Source organism: Panicum virgatum, chromosome 1N (genome assembly GCF_016808335.1).
Source record: "Panicum virgatum strain AP13 chromosome 1N, P.virgatum_v5, whole genome shotgun sequence".
Classification (NCBI taxonomy): domain Eukaryota; kingdom Viridiplantae; phylum Streptophyta; class Magnoliopsida; order Poales; family Poaceae; genus Panicum; species Panicum virgatum.
The window spans coordinates 1,960,773-1,979,529 of NC_053145.1; the positions used below are offsets into that span (position 1 = coordinate 1,960,773).

Sequence of the window (18,757 nt, forward strand, 5' to 3'; positions counted from 1 at the left end):
TATGCTACTATCAACCACAATTTATAGAGGATGTTCCCAAGGGTTTCTGTAGCTCAAACTTTTACAAGAACTACTACAAATGATATCCTTCCTACTATAGTTTTTCTAGAATTTAATTAAGCATATAACCATGGTAACAAAATAGGCATATGCATAACTAAGTTAATTTCTACCGAGAGTTCCTTAGGGTTTCTGTGTACCAAATTTTTACTATGGTTTACCATCCACCTAAAAATGTTCTAGTAAAAATACCAGCATTTATTTCCATTGATAACTCCAGTTAGTATTTATTCAATTAAAGACATGTATAAATAACCCAAATAGATTTTGTTAAGAACACAAGCTCAAACTTTTTGTACAAAGTTCTTATCAATCCAGGAGAAAAATCACAAATAAATCAATGTGATAGCAAGTGTAATTCATTTCTTAGGTTCTGTTCAAGATCTGTTCCCAAACTTTTCAGGCATGATTATATACTAAAAAAAATCTTTGGTATAAATTTCACATTTTTCTAGCTATGCTAACTAAATTCCATGATTTATGGCTATTTAATGAGGATTTAAGCACATAAATAGCTAAACAGTTTTAGAAATACCCAAACTAGTGTAATGATGTTCATTTACCAAAATCAACTCCTAGAAAAAGTTTCATGATCACATCTACAGTAGATCTATCACAAACAAAATGTGAAGCTCCCTAGTACACTTACAAAGGTGAAATGTTTCATTTAGTTTCAAGGATGCATTGGTGTTTAAATTGTTACCAGATACTAGATCTAGCAGGAGGAACACTCTGGTAAAAAATCACTCAAAAACTCTAAGCCAAACTCCTAGAACAATTATTCCTCATTTAATCTTGCATTTATCCTAGAGAAAAAACTATTCTGATTTAGCTAAAGTGACTGTTGAGAAAAATGTAGATTTCAGTTCAAAGAGTTCAACCCAACTGAGTTTAAATTTTTAGGATTTTTCTATGATTTTATACTAAATTTACAAGTTCACTAAATTTGAATCTAGGGTTCATGTAACATTTGCAAACTAACCCCTGGAATCTAGTTTTTAAATTGCAATGTGGTCCTTGGACTCGGCGGACCAGAGCAGGGAAGGCTCGCCAGCACGATTCCGGCGATGGCTGGCCTCGGCGGCATGGGGTAGGTGGGGGAAGTGTAATGGAGCTCTTTGCGCACCTCTGGGTACTCAAAATCAAGCTCGGGGTGGTCGGGAAGGGGCTCATCGGCGGTGAGGGGCGGAGCTCGGGCTCGGTGCTCGCCGGCGAGGGGGCACCAGTGGCTCTAGGCTTCGGTTCTTGAGCTCCTGAGCACCACCAGGTGATGTGGAAGTCGAGTACAGGGTTGGTGGAGGGAATGCGGGGCTGTGCAGGCAGCTCCACGGGCGACTGGCGACCGCCGAAGGAACTGATCCGCGGCGGTGGTGCTCCGGCGTGGAATAGGTGGGATAGTTCGGCGCGGGAGCTTCAGCAGAAGCTGAGAAAGCTATTGGCGGGGTCTATTTAGATAATGTGGGGCTACAGAGGGCTGGCCACGATGAGCTCGAGCTTGCCGGCGTTAATGGCGGGGCGGAGCAGGGAAGGAGGGGATTTGCGCGTGCAGGGGCTACCCTTTTTTATAGGCGGCCAGTGATGGGGAGGGTGATCTTGGGAACCATGTGCAACGCCTGGGGGAGGCTGAACTGGGCTGGTCGAGTTGGAACGCGGTGACGGCGAGGTGGCGACTCAACAGCGGCGCTGCAGGACATCGGGGGGTGGCGTGGCGCGTGCTCAACTGGTCCTGGACAGATGGCAAATGACCGTGCGGCCAGCTTGGGAGCCAGGAGGCAAACCCGGGGTGGTTTTCACCGAACCCGGGGCGGGTTTCCGTCACCGGACGGCCGGCGGCGTACGGCGCCGATAGCGCGGGGGAGGGGAGGGAGAGAGACAGAGATGAGGGGGGGTTTTGTAAATAGAGAAAAGTTCAGGGACCCTGCTGTAAACTAAAATTTTCTCCTTCTTCATGGGCTCAATTGAAAAACTTTTGAATACCAATCTTGTTCAATTTTTCAAGATCTTCAACTTTTGTTTCATGCACTTTTTGATTTGAGCTCTAGTTTATGAATTAATTTCAAATTTCAAATTTACACAAAAGGGCTTCAAATTTGAGGCTGATTTAAAAAGAAAAACTGCACACATCAATGGAGCACATGTCATTTAGTGTACCATTTTCATCCACTAAATTTTTTATGCCTAGTTTGGAATTTGATTTAAAAGTGAATACTTATGAATTAAATTCATTCACTTGCTTTGCTAAAAAGGGAAAATTGAGTTTAAATTTAAATGAATTGCCTCTCATAATTAGATACTCTCCCCATTATGATGTAATTAAATTTAAATGTCTTGTTTAAAATATTTTAAAAACCTAGTGTGTCACACTGAATCGGAAGTCAGGCGCAATTGACTTAGAGTGCTGGGTTTTGCCGATGTGAGGATAAGTCCGATGCGTTGCCATCGGGCCGAGAATATATATACAAGTCTGATGCGGTGCCATCGGACCCAAAAAAAGAAGAGAAAGAGAAATTCATATGAAGATTAACAGCAAGGATAAGTAGCTTCATATTGATATTTTACAAAGATTATTTACATAAGCCATGATGATTTATTCATCACTATCGGCTTCGCTACTGCTACTTTTCCTAATGCTACTGGTGCCTTCATCATCGCTGCTGGAGCCGCTTGATGGAGAATCGGCCGACGACGCCTTCCACGACGACTCCAAAGTGTCGCCATTCTTGCTACCGTCGCTGGTGTCTGCCGAGGTTTGGCCTGCGGTTGACGAGTTGGATATGGTGGGGGAAGCTCTCATCTGCGACGTCGCCATCGTGTCCCACCAGCTGCAACGGTCGTCGAAGCTGGAGGAGCTGATGGTTGTGCCGAGTAGGAGACTTTTGAGGTCCTCCTCAGCACTCGTGAGGGGCGACGGCGTGTGGCAGCGGGGATCGTTGTAGCTCCATGATTTACCGCTGTCGTCATACCACGACGGGAGCTCTGCAGGAGGAGGAGGTGGAGGCGCATTCCATGGCAATGAACCCCTAACAACACTGGAGTTCATTGGGGTTTGAGGTGAACCCGGGAGGAAGTGGAAAGATGAAGAGAAGAGGGAGGAGGAGTCCTCGGACCTTTGAGGAGAGAACCCCAGTGGGTACTCCGGGATAGGCGGTGAAGGAGAAGGAGAGGGGAAACCTCTCAGGGTCCGTGGAGAAAACCCCGGAGGATACTCAAAAAATGGAGTCAATTGTGGAGAGGGTGAAGAAAGACTCGGTGTTGATGATGGCGAAGAAGGTGGGGTGGAGTTGCTATCGCAAGAGACCTTCGAAAGATGAACAGAAAGGAGATTTTTCTGCCGATGGAAGAAATGTGTGGAAGCGGGGCGATAGCGAGAGATTATAGAGGCACCGAAGGGAAGATGAAGAGGTCTCGGACTCGGTTTCCGCTGAGTCGTCGACAGTCAACACGGTGTTGTGGGTTTCCAAGGAGTCCTATGCTGATTTCGCAGTAATTTTTATTGACGAAACCAGTGGGGCATGTGTTACCACCGGTATTTGGCCAAGACGGATATGGGCTGGTTCGGATCATCCAAGGAAGAGGCAACTGCAGTCCGTACAAAGGAGCCGATGGGCTCTATTTATCTGTAATTGTTAGAGATAGGCTAGTTTTTCCATTCGTTTAAACTAGGGTTTGTTTAGCTTGATTATCAAGTCTCTGGACTATAAATATGTACCCATTCGCTATGAATAAAATTGACAGAAAATGTTCCCCAGCAGCGGTTGTCTCCAACATTCTCTCGGCGTATCGCCACCCCTAATCACATTAGAGTTTTCCTCAAGGTAAACATCATGTTTCTCTAATGATTCTCTCGTAGTATCGTTAGAGCATCATGGCTCCAGGCTTTTGCCTTGGTAGATCCTGTACTGAAGCATTTTTATGGCGAGATCTGCTATTTATCCTGGTTACCGTGTATGCTTCTCGATCTACTTTTGCATCTGTTCATTCAAGCTTATAGATCATCTTGTCATATCGTTCGGAACGCGTTACCTAGCCGTTGGTTACAATCCACGACGTGCGCTGCAACACGTGCATGCAACCTGCCGATAGGATAGCACGTGCTGAACACCCTGCCCGATATGTCTTAGATTAGATCTATTTGTGTAGATGGATTTCTTTGGAGATCCTGGGTTATGTTCACGTATGCTTAGATTGTTCTATGTTGTGCGTAGCAAGAGCCAATCTAGATGGATAGATTTACCTATATCATGTTCTGGAGCAGGTTTATACTCTTTATAGATGCAGTTTATATTCTATTTATTTTTTCTTTATCGAATGCATCTATAATCGGCAGATGTGCCGATATGCCTGTGAACATCCCCCGATCGGCTGATGATCCGAACGATCTGGCAGGAATTTGATATTTACTCATGTGACACAAGGAAAGTAGAAGACGAAAGCCGCATCACTCACCCCTTCCTGGCTGCAGGTCAAGCCAGGTGGCACGCCCTGAACCTCCACCGCCAGTACGAGCCACACGAGGAGAGACGAGGATAGCAGCAGCGCAATCTCCCGGCTCATCGATGTGTTGACTGCCGGATCTTTGTCCGTCAATTTCCCATGGCAACAATATCCTTACAAATTATTGGATGTCTGGTGCATTTTACTCTTTACGCTAATAGGAGCCTATAGGGACTGAAATGACCATGTTGCCCTCCTATCTTTCCCATACCCCGTGTAAGTATGCGACAACAATGTCTGTGTATCGCGTCCAATGAAAACAAAACTGAGAGCCTTCAAATAAATAGCTAGCCATATTATTGAAGGTTTTAATTAATCATCTGATTATATGAGTATGTAGTCACTTAAGTAGCGAGTCATGTGGCACATCCTTGTCTCTAGCTACTAGCAGCCTTCTGAATAGCCATTGCTATGTCAGTACTTGTTCGACCATACCATCCATCTACAATTCAAAAATCACAATATTAAGTCACTGTAGTTTTTCAATGCAACACACATCCATTTCATTATCGAATCCAGAGAACGCTCTCTGTTTTCAGCTCTCAATCCACACCTAACCCTAAAAATCAAGCGAACATCATTTGTTCGGATTTTACACCCGCAATCCTAGCATGTAAAAATATACAGAAGGTCACAGAAACGTTTCGTCCCCCACATCACCCACCAGGGCGGCTTGGGTAGAAACCCACATCCCCGGCTGCCAAGCCCTCTTCTCCTCCTTCTCCCGCCATTGCCGCCGCTTGAGCGCTCTGCTGGAAGTCCACAGGGGCGCGAGGAAGGCGACGGTGGGGATCTCTTCTTCCCCACTCTTCCTCTCTATCCCATCGAGGCCTCATGGCAGCGGCAGGCGGCTGGCGGCGAGGCACCAGATCCGACCCCTTCATGCCTTTTTCAGTGCTCCCTTACCGGACCTGGCTGCTTGCAGCCCGCTTCGTGGTGATACGGCCGGGGGGGGGGGGGGGGGGGGGGCGTGCGTGGTCCGCGCGCTGGGCTCGGCCAGGGAGCGGCAGCGGGCGTGCGGATGGTGGCGGCGAGCTACGGCTGGGCACCGATTCGGTAGCTGGTGCGTAGGCCATGGTCGCTAGCAGGGGTGAGGCGCGGCGGCTAGCAGCTATGGCTGTAGGCACTGTGTGTTATCCCCTCCCCCAGGCGTGGAGGATTTGTTGTGGTTCCACGTAAGTGGACAGCGTGCGACGATAGCAAGCGGCGATGGTGCCTTGATGGAGGTGGCGGCGTGAACCATGCTTGTCAGCCAATGTCCATTTGGTGCGCTCACATGACATGCATGGTCATTGGGGTGATGAGACTGATGCCTTGCCACTCTTTTTCTCAATGTGAAGCGGGAGGTGCTGGGCGAAGGCCCTGCACGGCTCTAACATGACATGCATGGTCATTGGGGTGATGAGACTGATGCCTTGCCACTCTTTTTCTCAATGTGAAGCGGGAGGTGCTGGGCGAAGGCCCTGCACGGCTCTAACCGGTGCCGATGATGGCGACACCCGTCAGTGCCGCTCCTTTTCCTTGGGAAAAAGTCTATATCACCCCCTCAACTATGCGGTTGGTCTACATAACCCCCCAAACTATGAAATCGTCTATATCACCCCCTGAACTTTCCAAAACTGGTCAAATTACCCCCTAAATCAGTTTTGAAAAATTATAGTAAATCACAGAAAAATCATAAAATAGAAAATCAAATTGTGTTAGACTCCAAATGAGTAGATCTACACAATGAACATATAATATGGTATGCTTTAGTACAATTTTTTTGCTGTAGCTTTAGATCTATGTTTTTCTTCATAGCTATAAAAAATTGTACTAAAGCATACCATATTATATGTTCATTGTGTAGATCTACTCATTTGGAGTCTAACACAATTTGATTTTCTATTTTATGATTTTTTTGTGATTTACTATGATTTTTCAAAACTGATTTAGGGGGTAATTTGACCGGTTTTGGAAAGTTCAGGGGGGTGATATAGACGATTTCATAGTTTGGGGGGTTATGTAGACCAACCCCATAGTTGAGGGGGTGATATAGACTTTTTCCTTTTCCTTGGAAGCGTTGTCGAGGTACCTCTTCACTCAATCTTTTTGAGTCTCTGGAGGAAAGTTCTGCCTAGGTTCTACTAGGCGGGTGACAACGGCACTCAGCGTCGTATCCTTTCCAGAAGGCGTTGCCTGGAGTCTCCAACACCGAGTTGTGTGGTCGCTAGCTAGTGTGGGATGGTCACTGCTCTTCCTTGGCAGGGTGTTTTGGCAAGACCTTCACCTCTTGAAGCTTCACCTTTGAGATCCTTTGGTCTCATAGGCGACCGGATTTCAAGTTTATAAGAAAACGAGAGATGTGCTGGTTTCGTGCTGCATAAAGACTTTGCAAGGATGGAACTGGAGCGAAGAAAAAAATTTGAAGTTTAGTCTTCTAGATTTATTTCTTTGTTTTAGAGCATTCTTTATTGTATTTTGAGGTCCTCTTTTGAGGTTTGGAGTCTAAGAACTCATGTGACTCTTGGCAGCACATATCTACCAGTTTGATATAGAGGTCGGTTTATTCCTTTATCTAAAAAAATACAGAAACCCGAATTTTCTATTGCATACCCATTCATTTTTCAACGTCTTGTGTCATTCTTTGTTGCCAACTAATGAGCAAATAAACAATAGGGATGCTACCTCGGTGGTGCAGGTTGTGGAGCCACGAGGGGCACAGCATGAGGGCCAGGCCCGTGCATCACGAGGGACAGAAGCACAAGAAGTCGCCAACCTTGGAGGGCCTCGTGCATCACATTTGGTGGACCTCCATTGAGCCGAAACTGGGGGCACGTCAGAAATTGACAGCACTCAAGAGGACGGCAATGGTAATAGCTTGTACAAGCTACGTAGTCTGCTTATGTGTAGGTGAGAGATAAAAGAAAATACTATTTGGACCCACACGCTCCTCTCACACATTCTTGAGCTACGTGAAATAGATAAGTTATTTGCTCATCGCTAGTAACTACTCTCTTCCCTACTTTTTTATTACCACATCAGATCTCGTTAGCTATTTAGCTAACCATTGCAGATGCCCTCAAATGACCCCCCACCTGTTGCCCTGGTCCCTTCTGCATCTGCATTCTGCACTCAATGCCCAACCACATCAGAAGAGGTTCAGCACCCCCGGCCCCACCCCTATACCTTTGATTTCTTTTACTTTTCAACATACTACCTCCATTCATAAATGTATGAAGTTTAGGACAAGTCATTTAGTTCAAAAATGAACTAATTTGGTTGTCCTCCGTCATACATTTGAGAATAGAGGGAGTATACGGAACATGCCATTTTCAACTGACGATACTCTTCAGCTTGCACTTCTCTCATTTTTTTTTACATCATGAAATTATAACTCGGTTCTACGGGCCGAATGGCTTTGACATGAATTTCTCTTTGCAAATTTGTCATCCATCTATTTTAGAGGAAAAGTTATATTGAGGCCACTCTATTTAGGGCCTGTGGTTCTATTCAGATAGTTGTTAATCAGCTGCTAAAGAACCAAGCACCTTTAGCCACCCTCACATAGTTAACCAGCTAGGGCCTGTTTGAATCCATTCTACCTAAAGTTTAGCTAGCTCATCAACTTCGGTTGGGGGTGCTTGCATCGTCCAGCTAATTGAAGATAATGGACCATATTACCGCTGATGGAAATAATAGAAAATAGAGGATGATGGCTTCATTGATTTGAGGAGGGGCAATTTCGTCTTTAAACATGCTTTAGATAGTTTTAGCTGAGTTCAACCAGCTACAGGAATAGTGCACTTTTTGACCCCTAGCTAAAGTTCGGCTGGGTCTTAGCTACTTCTGTTTGGATCCACCGCCTAAACTTAAAGTTTAGCTAGCAGATCCAAACGGACCCCTAATAGCACTCCCGGAAATAGCACATTTGCCGTGTGCTTACTGCTTTGCTGTGCGCACTATATCAGGCATATGGCAAAGAGGCGGTTTGCCATGCACCGCTGAGGAACACACAGCAAAAACAAAAACACACAACATTTGCCATGTGCAGGATAAGAACACACACGACAAATATCTAACACATGGCAAAATACGCTATTTGTCGAGTACCTGACGCCAGGAACATGACAAATATCAGCACTAGTAATGTCCGGCCAACTGCTGTTAGCATTTGCTGTGTGCTAAGGCAGTCACTCGGCAAACCAAAATTTTTACCGTGTGTATTTGTCGTATGCCTCATGTCAAGCACAGGGCAAAGTTTTTGGAAATTTTTTGATTCTGCCCTCCCAACTTTTTCTGCTATCCACATACTGTACGTGGTACTTGGTATATTTCTCGGTCTTTTTCTGGAGTTTGCCGTGTGCCGTGTGCATTTCAGGTTTTGCCGTGTACCCTTGGCAATGGAAGTTTCATGAAGTGTTTCATGACATTAAATTCTATGTCACATCATCAATTTTGCTGGCATGGCGAGGAGAGAGAATGAGGGAGTTCCATGGGATGACTCACCTGGCATAGTTACCTAGTTCCCAGTGAAATTGTCACATCATCAACTGTGCCATGAAATTGTGCACTGAGACTGACCAACTAGATAACTATTAAAGATATTAGAACCAAGTAGGTCCTTAATGGGAGTGAAAATTCTTGAGAGAATGCATGGCATTAATTATGAGTGCTACCTTTCAAGGGTAAACACATGTGTGAATGATGTTTTAACAGAGGTGAAAGTTGCACGCACAGAACTTCACCCCGCAGAGATGTCGTAGAAGTTGCATTCTTCCTTCGTAACAAGTCACCCGGGCATGCTATAAATACATGGAAGAGCAGCGGCTTCAAAGCAAGGCGAAACACGCACACAACACGAGAGACAACCCACAGAGATAGAGAGAGAATGTCATCTCCTTTAGTGACCGGCGGGTGCTTTGCTCTTAAATCTAAGATTAATGGCAAATACTTGCGCTACTCGCCTGAGAAAGAGAAAATCCTTGAGGTGAGTGGGGAAGATGTCCTCAGTCCCTACACTAGGTTTCGTGCAGAGCTGTCCAGGGAGCACGACGGCCACGTTCACATCAGATGCTGCTACAACAACAAGTACTGGGTCGCCCGTGAGGTTAACCAGCAGTGGTGCCTCATGGGTGATGCAAATGAGCCCCAAGAGGACCTATCAGATCCTTCTTGCACGGTGCTCCGGCATGAACCCAGCAGTGTTCACGTCGATGATGTCAAGTACGTATGGCTTTCCATTTGACTACTCCTTGCTCATATATGCCATAACTTGTGCCAAGTACTACGTCATCATTGAAATTGTTGACGTCCCCACAGCTGATGAACTGAACTAATTTTGCACTGACTTTTCTGTGTTGAGGTCAACAAAACAAATATGGAGGGAGCACGTATATATGTGAAACTATTTCAAGGTCAATCCATGTGTGTAATTGTTGTCACAAAATATTGCAAAGAAGTTGATTACAGGAACCAAGAAACAACTTTGATTTGCTTGGCTTCACATATCCTTTTTAGGAGGGATTAATTATATGTGCATGTAGAGCTCTTGCAAGATAAAGGAAAATATGTGCTCAAGGTGATAGCTATAATTACGCCGTTTCGTCACACTGGAATTTAACGGACATTTCCCTGTTTCTGAAGGCTATATTCTTAACTCATCAGATTGGCATAATACCACGGATAATAAATATAATGATTCTTGGAACAGCAACCCCAGTAGCAACTGTAACTCATATATTTGTGGATATTCTGTCATATATTGAATTATTAGGTATATTTTTCACATTTACAAGTGGACAAACTATACACTGATGACATAAGCACAGACATGTCATCTTTTTTTGCTGGTAAGACATGTCATTTTTAATGCACTTTCTCCATGATGTTTTAGTATATTGGTACATATGGCAATAACGCTAAGTTTTGTAATAAACAAGTATACATGTTTTTTTCAGATGCCATGACATAGTAAAAATATATATATGTGAATAAAATTAATCATAAATGGACTCCGGAAAAAAAAACAAGATTTCTATTAGTATGTGTAGGCTTAGCACAAAAAAGAAAGAAAGAAAGACACAGTTAACATCAGGGTTATACATGTTGGTAGTTAAATTGATGTAATCCCTACAAAGGAAACTTTCATATTTTTTGAAGCAAAGGAAAGTTTCATATTGTTGCTTATGGTGGCATATGAAAGCTTTGTAGAAGAATCTGACGCTAGATATATATTTTTTTTTACGGCAGCTTGGAGCACGCCAGGCTCAAAAGAAGTGTTTACATGCGCGCCGATGCTCATCCAACCGAAAAGACCCTCAGAGCTGGCTCCTTGCTGCTAGGAAACAAAGATAAACCAGATGAAGAAGATGCCTACACGTTTAGTGTCATCAATCTAGAAGGACAAATGCTACTGCCCAAATACGTTTGTTTCAAGGGTGACAATGGCATGTACCTCAGGGCGAGGAAGGTTGAATGGAACCTCAACTACTTGGAGTTTTCGTCGGATGACATTGCTGATCCAACGGTGAGAAACATCATTCACACAAACAGCGATGGCACCATCCGCATATACTCGAGTCACTATGGTAAGTTCTGGAGGCGCAGCCCCAACTGGATCTGGGGAGACTCCGATGACACCACCAGTAGGAATCCTGACACGGTGTTCCGAGCGCTCTTGCTTGGGGGCGGCAAATGCGCACTTCAGAACCTCGGCAACAACAACTACTGCAAGAGGTTGACCACCGAAGGCAAGACGAGTTGCCTCAACGCTGCGGTTCCTACCATCACAAGGGAGGCACAGCTAGAGCTGCATGAAACTGTCCTATCTCGAAAGATCTATGGCGTTGAGTACCGCCTCAAAGATGTCAATATTCATGACCTCAAGCCCCGCACTTTTTACACTAAAACAATTGCTAACAGCACAAGTAGGCCCCACAAGAGTAAGCTAACCATATCTTACAGTGTAACGACGGAGAGGAGATGGGATTCAAATGTCTCCTGGAAGCTTGGTGTGACAACCACCATCAAAGCTGGGGTTCCAGCAATTGCAGAGACATCAGTTGAGATCTCAAGTGAGTTTAGTGGATCATACACCTGGGGAGAAACTCAATCTCACACTGAACAGCAATCAAATGAAGAAGAAATTGAGGTCCCTGCACACAGCAAGAGGACAGTTCGAGTGGTGGCAACAGAGGGAACATGTGAAATTCCCTTCTCATACATCCAGGAGGATATGTTAACAACCGGAGAGATAGTTGTTACGAAGATGCATGATGGGATCTACAGTGGAGTCAACAGCTATGGTTTCGAGACGCAGATCAACGAATAGAAGATCTGAGAAGACAACTCAATAATGCAGTCTGAGAAGCCCTTTGCATGTTGCCAGTATGATGGGATCTACCGTGTGCTTTTATTTGATGTGTTTTATGTTGCGTGTGCGCTATTATGTGTTGTACTTTGTAATAATACTTTCCTTAACTTGTTAAGGGGAGACGGTTTGTTGGATTATTAAGAATGATTTCACTACTTTTCACATTTGTGGGGACCAAGAACCGAGGCGCTACTACTTACAAATGATGGCTACATTAGTAGAAATGCAATGCGGGTTAGGCCTCTTTTTTTTGCAAGTAATGCTACACGTACCACTCGGATGTGCGACCATCATCCGAGACCATTGCAGCGCAAGTTAGGATCTGCTCACGGCATTTGAAGACATCGGCCAGAAGCATTAGGAAACTCTCTGCGGCGTGAGGCAGAACCACATTCTCGCTAAGCTCCTGGTCCAGGCTGCCGCGCTCCGCATCCATCCTGCCAAGAGCAGAGGCGCAAAGCAGTCATGACCCTCAGCCCTGCAGGCACGTCCAGGCTCCGCACTCCTGGTCCTGGCCTTCGTGCTCAGCCATCCTGCCAATAGCTGAGCGCATCCAATGCACGCAACACTGCAACAGCCATGCCCCTCGGCCATGCTAGCGCACCGCCGCCTGATTCAAGCGGCAGCGACCCCATCCAGCCCGCCGTGCGCCTGGTCCTTTCTGCCGTGTGCTCCGCATCCATCCCGCCAAGAGCCAAGTGCATCCGAGGCGCACAGCAACCATACCGCTCGGGCCTGGAGTTGCACATGCGCCCGCTGCAGCCGGTTGCCGTGGTCCATATCCATCCCACCTAGGGAAGGCAGCAGGGCGGGTGCCAGGCGGATATCTATGGATTTCGGGTCTGCAGGTTTCAGGTTTGGGTTCTAATTTTTATCCGCGGATTTACGGATTCCGATACCTGAAATACTTCATATTTGGGGCATATTCTAAATTTTAACCACGGAGCTCCATCAACACCCGAAACAATCAGCCAATAGAAGCCCACCTAGCAATCCTTGTATATAACCCGAAAATTCTATCCTCGGTTTCTCACCCACCAGCCATCACCCCACTCCCTTCTCTCCCTAAGTCGCCCCTCACCCCGGCCCTACACCTAGGCCCCAGTGAGCGCTGTTGGTGACTACCATCGCCACCTCTGATCGCCAACGATGATGCCCGCAGATGCCTAGGGGAGTGGCAGGTATTTCATGAACTACGAACGAATCAGCAAGCGCACGGAATACCGCTATAGCATTTTACCCGAGTGTATACTGATGTGTCATTTATATTTCCGCTGGGAAGGCAGCGATAGGAAGTACATAAGCTAGTTAATGAACTAATCTAGATTAGATATTCAAATACATAAATAGGGGTAAGATAAATGATTGGATAGGAGGTACTGTGACACACAAGTTACACTCAACTCTAAATATATTCTATAGGCAGGGAGAAAGGAAGAAGTTAGTAGCTCGAGTCAAATGTACTAGACTAGCTATATCTATGCTATCTTATGGCTAGATCAATAGAAGATTAAACTGGTATAACAGGGAGACCGCTACTAGCTGGACGGCAGCAACCTGACCACACCATATGGTTTTATGCACCTCCTACCCCCAATCCGAACGTGGAGGATTACTGGGCACGGGCAGGGCTATTACCACCTACCGGCTACCTCTACAAACTATAGGAAAGGGCGACATCTAGCAACACATAACTAGTCTAGACACCACATCTACATTAGTAATCGATACTCTAGCATCCCGCGTGGAGTCCGCACCCTCCGGATGGACAGACATTATACTAGAGCAAACATATGAATACTGGAGCAGTTGCCAGAGTTCTAAAGCTAATATGCTAACCATCGCAAGCACAGGGCGATAACGTAATGCAAGCATTTAGCGATAACGCAACCTAATCAAGAAGTACATGTCTGAATATAAATCGAGCAAATATCAATAACTATAGTTTAAATCTATTAAAAATGATCCAGAATTACATAAGAGAGCTAGAGAAGAACCAATACCAGAACTCCTGAACAACTCCGGGGACTGCTTAACAATGATGGTGGCCTAATTCATAGCATTGTGGCTCTCCACGGGCAATCGAGACGCTACTGCTTAACAATGATGGCTACATCAACCTCTATCTCTAACTTTATCTCTACTATAAAAAAGACGGTGTCCTTTTGTTTGGTCTTTCGTCCTTCGTCCCTTCGTCTATTGTACGTCGCCGTCTCCGCTCTGACACCATCCCTCTCACTCCGTCTGGTTCAAAAACAAAAAAATCACCCGGCGCCATCCCCCTCCCTCCATCCCCGGCCGGTCGTCGATCCGCTCCGTTCTCAACGTTCCGTCTTCCTATCCGGTTGCCCCGCCGCACCGCGCCTGTCTCCCCCACCGCGGGGCGCGCTCCAATCTGCTTCGTCCTAATCTCATCCGACTTGCTCCGGCCCGATCTCAGCCGAACTGCACCCCAGCGACATGCACAGTCTCCTCCTCCACGCCCCCAAGCCACGTCGAGATCGACCTCACCAAGGAGGATGTGGTACCCCCGGTCCCCCGCCACCTTCCCTTCAGTCGAGGTGATAGGGATCTTGCACTTGGAGGAGGCCACCCATAGCGTCATCACTATGAGAAACCAGCTCTTTGCCGAGTGCCAAATGCTTTGCCGAGTGTAATTTTTCGGGCACTCGGCAAAGAGCCTCTATGCCGAGTGTCGTGCGAGAAAAACATTAGGAAAAAACATTCGGTAAAGAAATTATATTTTTTATTTTCTACCCTTCAAACTTTTTTTACTCTCCCGGCACAATATGCGGTAATCCATATTAAATTTTGGTATATTTTTATATTTGATTGCTATGTTTCATTAATTAAATGCATTTCATATAATTTTTTGAATCAAGTCAAATTTGTAGATCTCAAATTTTGCAAATAACCTTGGATAGAAAAACTCAGAACATCAAAGTTATAGATCTCAAGAAGTTATCAAACTTTACAGTTCACAAATTTTTTATTTGAATTCATTTAGGCTCCCAAAATTGAGTTTGAATTTCTCAAATTTTAAATTCAAATTTTACAAATGACCTCGGATGGAAAAGCTCAAAACATCAAAGTTGTAGATCCCAAAAAGTTATGAAACTTTGTAGCTTAAAACATTTTCATTTGAAATCATTTAGGGCCTCAAATAGTTATTTTAATATAGGCCGAGTATAGAATGAAACAAACTAGTAACATAATTTGACAAAAAGACTAGTATGGTGTAGTGGTAAGAGGAGGTAACACGCGAAGTTGAGGTTGTGGATAAAAATCCCACCGGCGGCAAAGCGTGAGAAAGAATGCTGCGACTTGCAAAAAATGTGGAGGTAGGCTGTTGCTGGCTGGTGGGGTCCTCCCCGAATTAAAATAGTTTTGTTTCTTATTTTTAAAAACAGAATTTTATTTTTCTAAAATTTTTCTTTGCCGAGTATTTTTTAGCAGTCGGCAAAGATTTTGACGAGTGCTGAAAAGAACACTCGGCAAATAGCCCTTTGCCGACTTTTTTTTTTTGCTGTGGCGTTTGCCTTTGCCGAGTGTTTTTGCGGCTTTTGGCACTCGACCGATCAGAATGGTACCCGAATCCATTTAAGATCCTGAGTTTCCAGACACATCGCACTTCCGCTCGGGTCGAGGCTGCCACTCAGCCCTCAGACGGATCAAAGCCTATGAGAATTCTTATTATTCTCCAAACTATGGTAGCTGAAATGACCCAGCGGATTCCGGTAGTGGTGAGCATGGTGCGGTGCGCCACCTCCGACTGGCTCCGGTTCGAGCCGTGTGGGTCCTCCACGCGCTCTTCCCTCTTCATCTTCCTTGCTTGAGGCGACGCGATGCGATGCTGCCCGAATTAAGATATTTTTGTTTCTTATTTTGAAAACAGATTTTATTTTTCTAAAATTTTTCTATGCCGAGTATTTTTTGCACTCGGCGAAGACTTTAACAAGGGCTAAAAAGAAATCTCGGCAAATAGCCCTTTGCCGATTTTTTTTTTTTTTTTGCCGTGTGGTCTTTGCCGAGTCTTTTTGCGGTTTGGGCACTCGGCAAGCATGGGATTCCGTCGGTGGTGCATGGTGCGGTGCGCCACCTCCGGCTCCCGTTCATGCCGTGTGGGTCCTCCTCCTCTTCGCGCTCTTTCCTCTTCGTCTTCCCTGCTTGAGGCGACGCGGTGCGACGCATGAAGAGCCTGGGTCGTCAGACCATCCGGTCGCAGCACCGGCGTCGGCGAGCAGGGCAAGGATGGCTCCACCGGTGACGGAAGGTAAGAAGAGGCAGTTCTTCCCAAAATTATTAATTTCGCATGCTGGGGCTCCTTGCTTCCCTGGTTCAACCTTTAAGGAATGGCAGTGTATCTTAAGCAATGGTTCCCTAGGTGACATGCGTGGCCATATCAGAGCAACAACTAGCACGCCGGTCAGCCGGCGGGCTGATCTCCACCAGCTGCGGCAACCCATTATCCGTCCATGTCTGTGCAGTTAACCTGTTCGATTAAATGCCTGCGAAAGACACAGTTGTGGATTAGTTAGTTTTCTTGTGCGTGCTCCAATTGATTAACCTTCAGACACAATTAACTAGCTTCGCCTGTGCCTTGACCGGGGACGCTGTGGTGAGGGCAGCGGCGGAGACCCGGCGTGCGGGACGTGCTGCGGGCATAGTGTTCTTGTACCGTGCAGTGTTGGTGCCTGCGCTGCGGCTCATGCGCACAGAGCTGGGCCGCCGTCGTGTACCCGCTATTGCTGCTCACGGGGTATGCCGAGATCGGGCACGATGCCGCGCTCGGGGGCTCGGCGAGCAAGACGATGGCAGGGGCCGACCAGAGTTCGACTAGCTCTCCGACATGGCCACTGCGCTGCTCAACACCATCGCCGGCGGGAGTTAGCCGGTCAGCAAGGCGCCCGCCCTGCCGTTGGTGGACGTATTTATTAATAAATATGTGTTGCATATATTAGTAAAATTATCATAGTTTGCCTGCTGCTTGTCCTTTTCGGCAGTGTTCCGTAATCTTTAAGTTCTGACTGAATATTTTTTCTGAAACTTTATTCTGGGAAGCTTATTAGAGTGTAGTAGATATATAGCATTGGCATGAGAGTTGTAGTTGCTGCTGCCCTCCCCCCCACAGTCAAATCTTGTCTTGCATGTGAAAAGTGGACAATAACTTTTTATAAACAGTGATAGTTATAAAGTTTCGTCTTAGCATATGTGAATATTGACTTATTTTTTAGTACCTGTGTTCCAAAAAAAATCCACAAGGTTCTCAGCGATTTATTAACTACTTTCAGAGGCTTCAAGTCCTTCAGCAAACAAGCCAGCTAATGCTCAGGGAAGGGAGATAGGCACGTAAAAAAACTGCTACACATGCAATTAGTCAAAAATACTGAATGTAAAGAACATTAAGATACGATGAAGTCAAAATTTACAACTCTATCTGCAGAAGTTGCAGCAGCAAAAGTCGATCACTAGATGTGTTTGCATCATCGGTGTCTCAGGATAAAACTGGAGTCAGTGGAGCTATTGTGAAATCAAACAATGAACTAGCAAAAACTACGCCTGCTGGGGAGTACCTTACATCTGCGCTGATGGATTTTGATCTTGACCAATTTGAGGGATATCTCTGTTGTTTAGTTAACTTTAGATCTATTTGTCTTTTCTGGAAAACAAAATAGGCATAAGTTACAATAATTGGCCAATTACCTGATTCTACCATTCAACCAAGGTTTTCATGGATTATCTATAACCTTTACATTGTTCCAAAAGCATTTGACTGCCGTTTTTTTAGTAAATTGAAGTTTCCACACTTTCCTGTGCAGAGATAATCACTATTTTTCTCTCTTTTATCCTCTTAACAAGGAATGATGGTATGTCTGGGTAATTGGAAGCATCAACTTCAGAGGAAGCTTCCAATTGCCTAATAAAAAGGCGTACCCAGTGCCATACTGCGCGGGGTCTGGGGAAGGGTTGTTTTAAGTGCCAAGCCTTTACCGTTCCATTTACTGATGATGAACAAACAACATGAGCGTTTGGATACAGTGTCAGCCTGGAATGATGTGTTCTGGTGACCAAAAAGCTCATCAAGACAAATTTCCATGACAAGCTGAATTTCACAGAGCTTGAGGCTTCTGACTGCAGACTCTAATGAACCAAAGGTATTCCATTAATTTAAAATTTTGGCATGCTTTTTAATGTTTATTTGCAAACATAGTTTTTCAATTTTTTCTTTGAATTACATGAACTAACAATGCTAGCATGTCTCTATACTTTTTCAGTTAGCAATTATGTTGATTAACCGATAACAATATTGGTTGACTGTAGATAATTTTTGATAGCAAAATGAATCAAGAAATGCCTTTGGCCACATGTTCTAGAGGAACTGAGTTTTGAAGTGTATAGTTTTATTGACAGGTCAGAAAAAATTAAGGTCTTAAAAAATTACAATACACCAGCAGTCTTCATGCTACAAATGTCATTTTGATTCATTTTCTTAACATGTTAGGCTGCTTATGAAAATCTGGTGCAAAGATTAGGCATGGCCGGTGCTGTCTTACCGTAGTTTTGAAAATTGACCAGTCTTATGCACGTGACACTTCAATGAAATAAGCTATTAGAGCAGTTAAAGGCTCATCCCTTCTTGAAAGACATCAACTGGGATATGCTTTCTAGGCAAAAGGTTATTAAGCTAAACTACAGTTTCAACTGCACAGTCGTATAAAACTAAATTTAGAAAGCTCAAGAACTGCCTCCATGAGTGTCCCTTGATCTTACTTTGATTTTCCTTTTGAAACATTTTTTGTGAGTGTGGCAGCATGGAAGATTTCAGCATGCCATTGTTGCTGAAGTGTT

General features: G+C 45.0%; 1 protein-coding gene across 1 annotated transcript; it reads left to right on the forward strand.

Annotated features, from left to right (window-relative positions):
- Nucleotides 1-9,387: 9,387 nt before the first annotated feature.
- LOC120654501 lies at nucleotides 9,388-12,067 on the forward strand. Its single transcript, XM_039932048.1, has 2 exons — nucleotides 9,388-9,759; nucleotides 10,786-12,067. The coding sequence occupies exons 1-2, from the start codon at nucleotides 9,425-9,427 to the stop codon at nucleotides 11,864-11,866; spliced, it is 1,416 nt and encodes a 471-aa protein (XP_039787982.1). The 5' UTR covers nucleotides 9,388-9,424; the 3' UTR covers nucleotides 11,867-12,067.
- The last annotated feature ends 6,690 nt before the right edge of the window (nucleotides 12,068-18,757 follow it).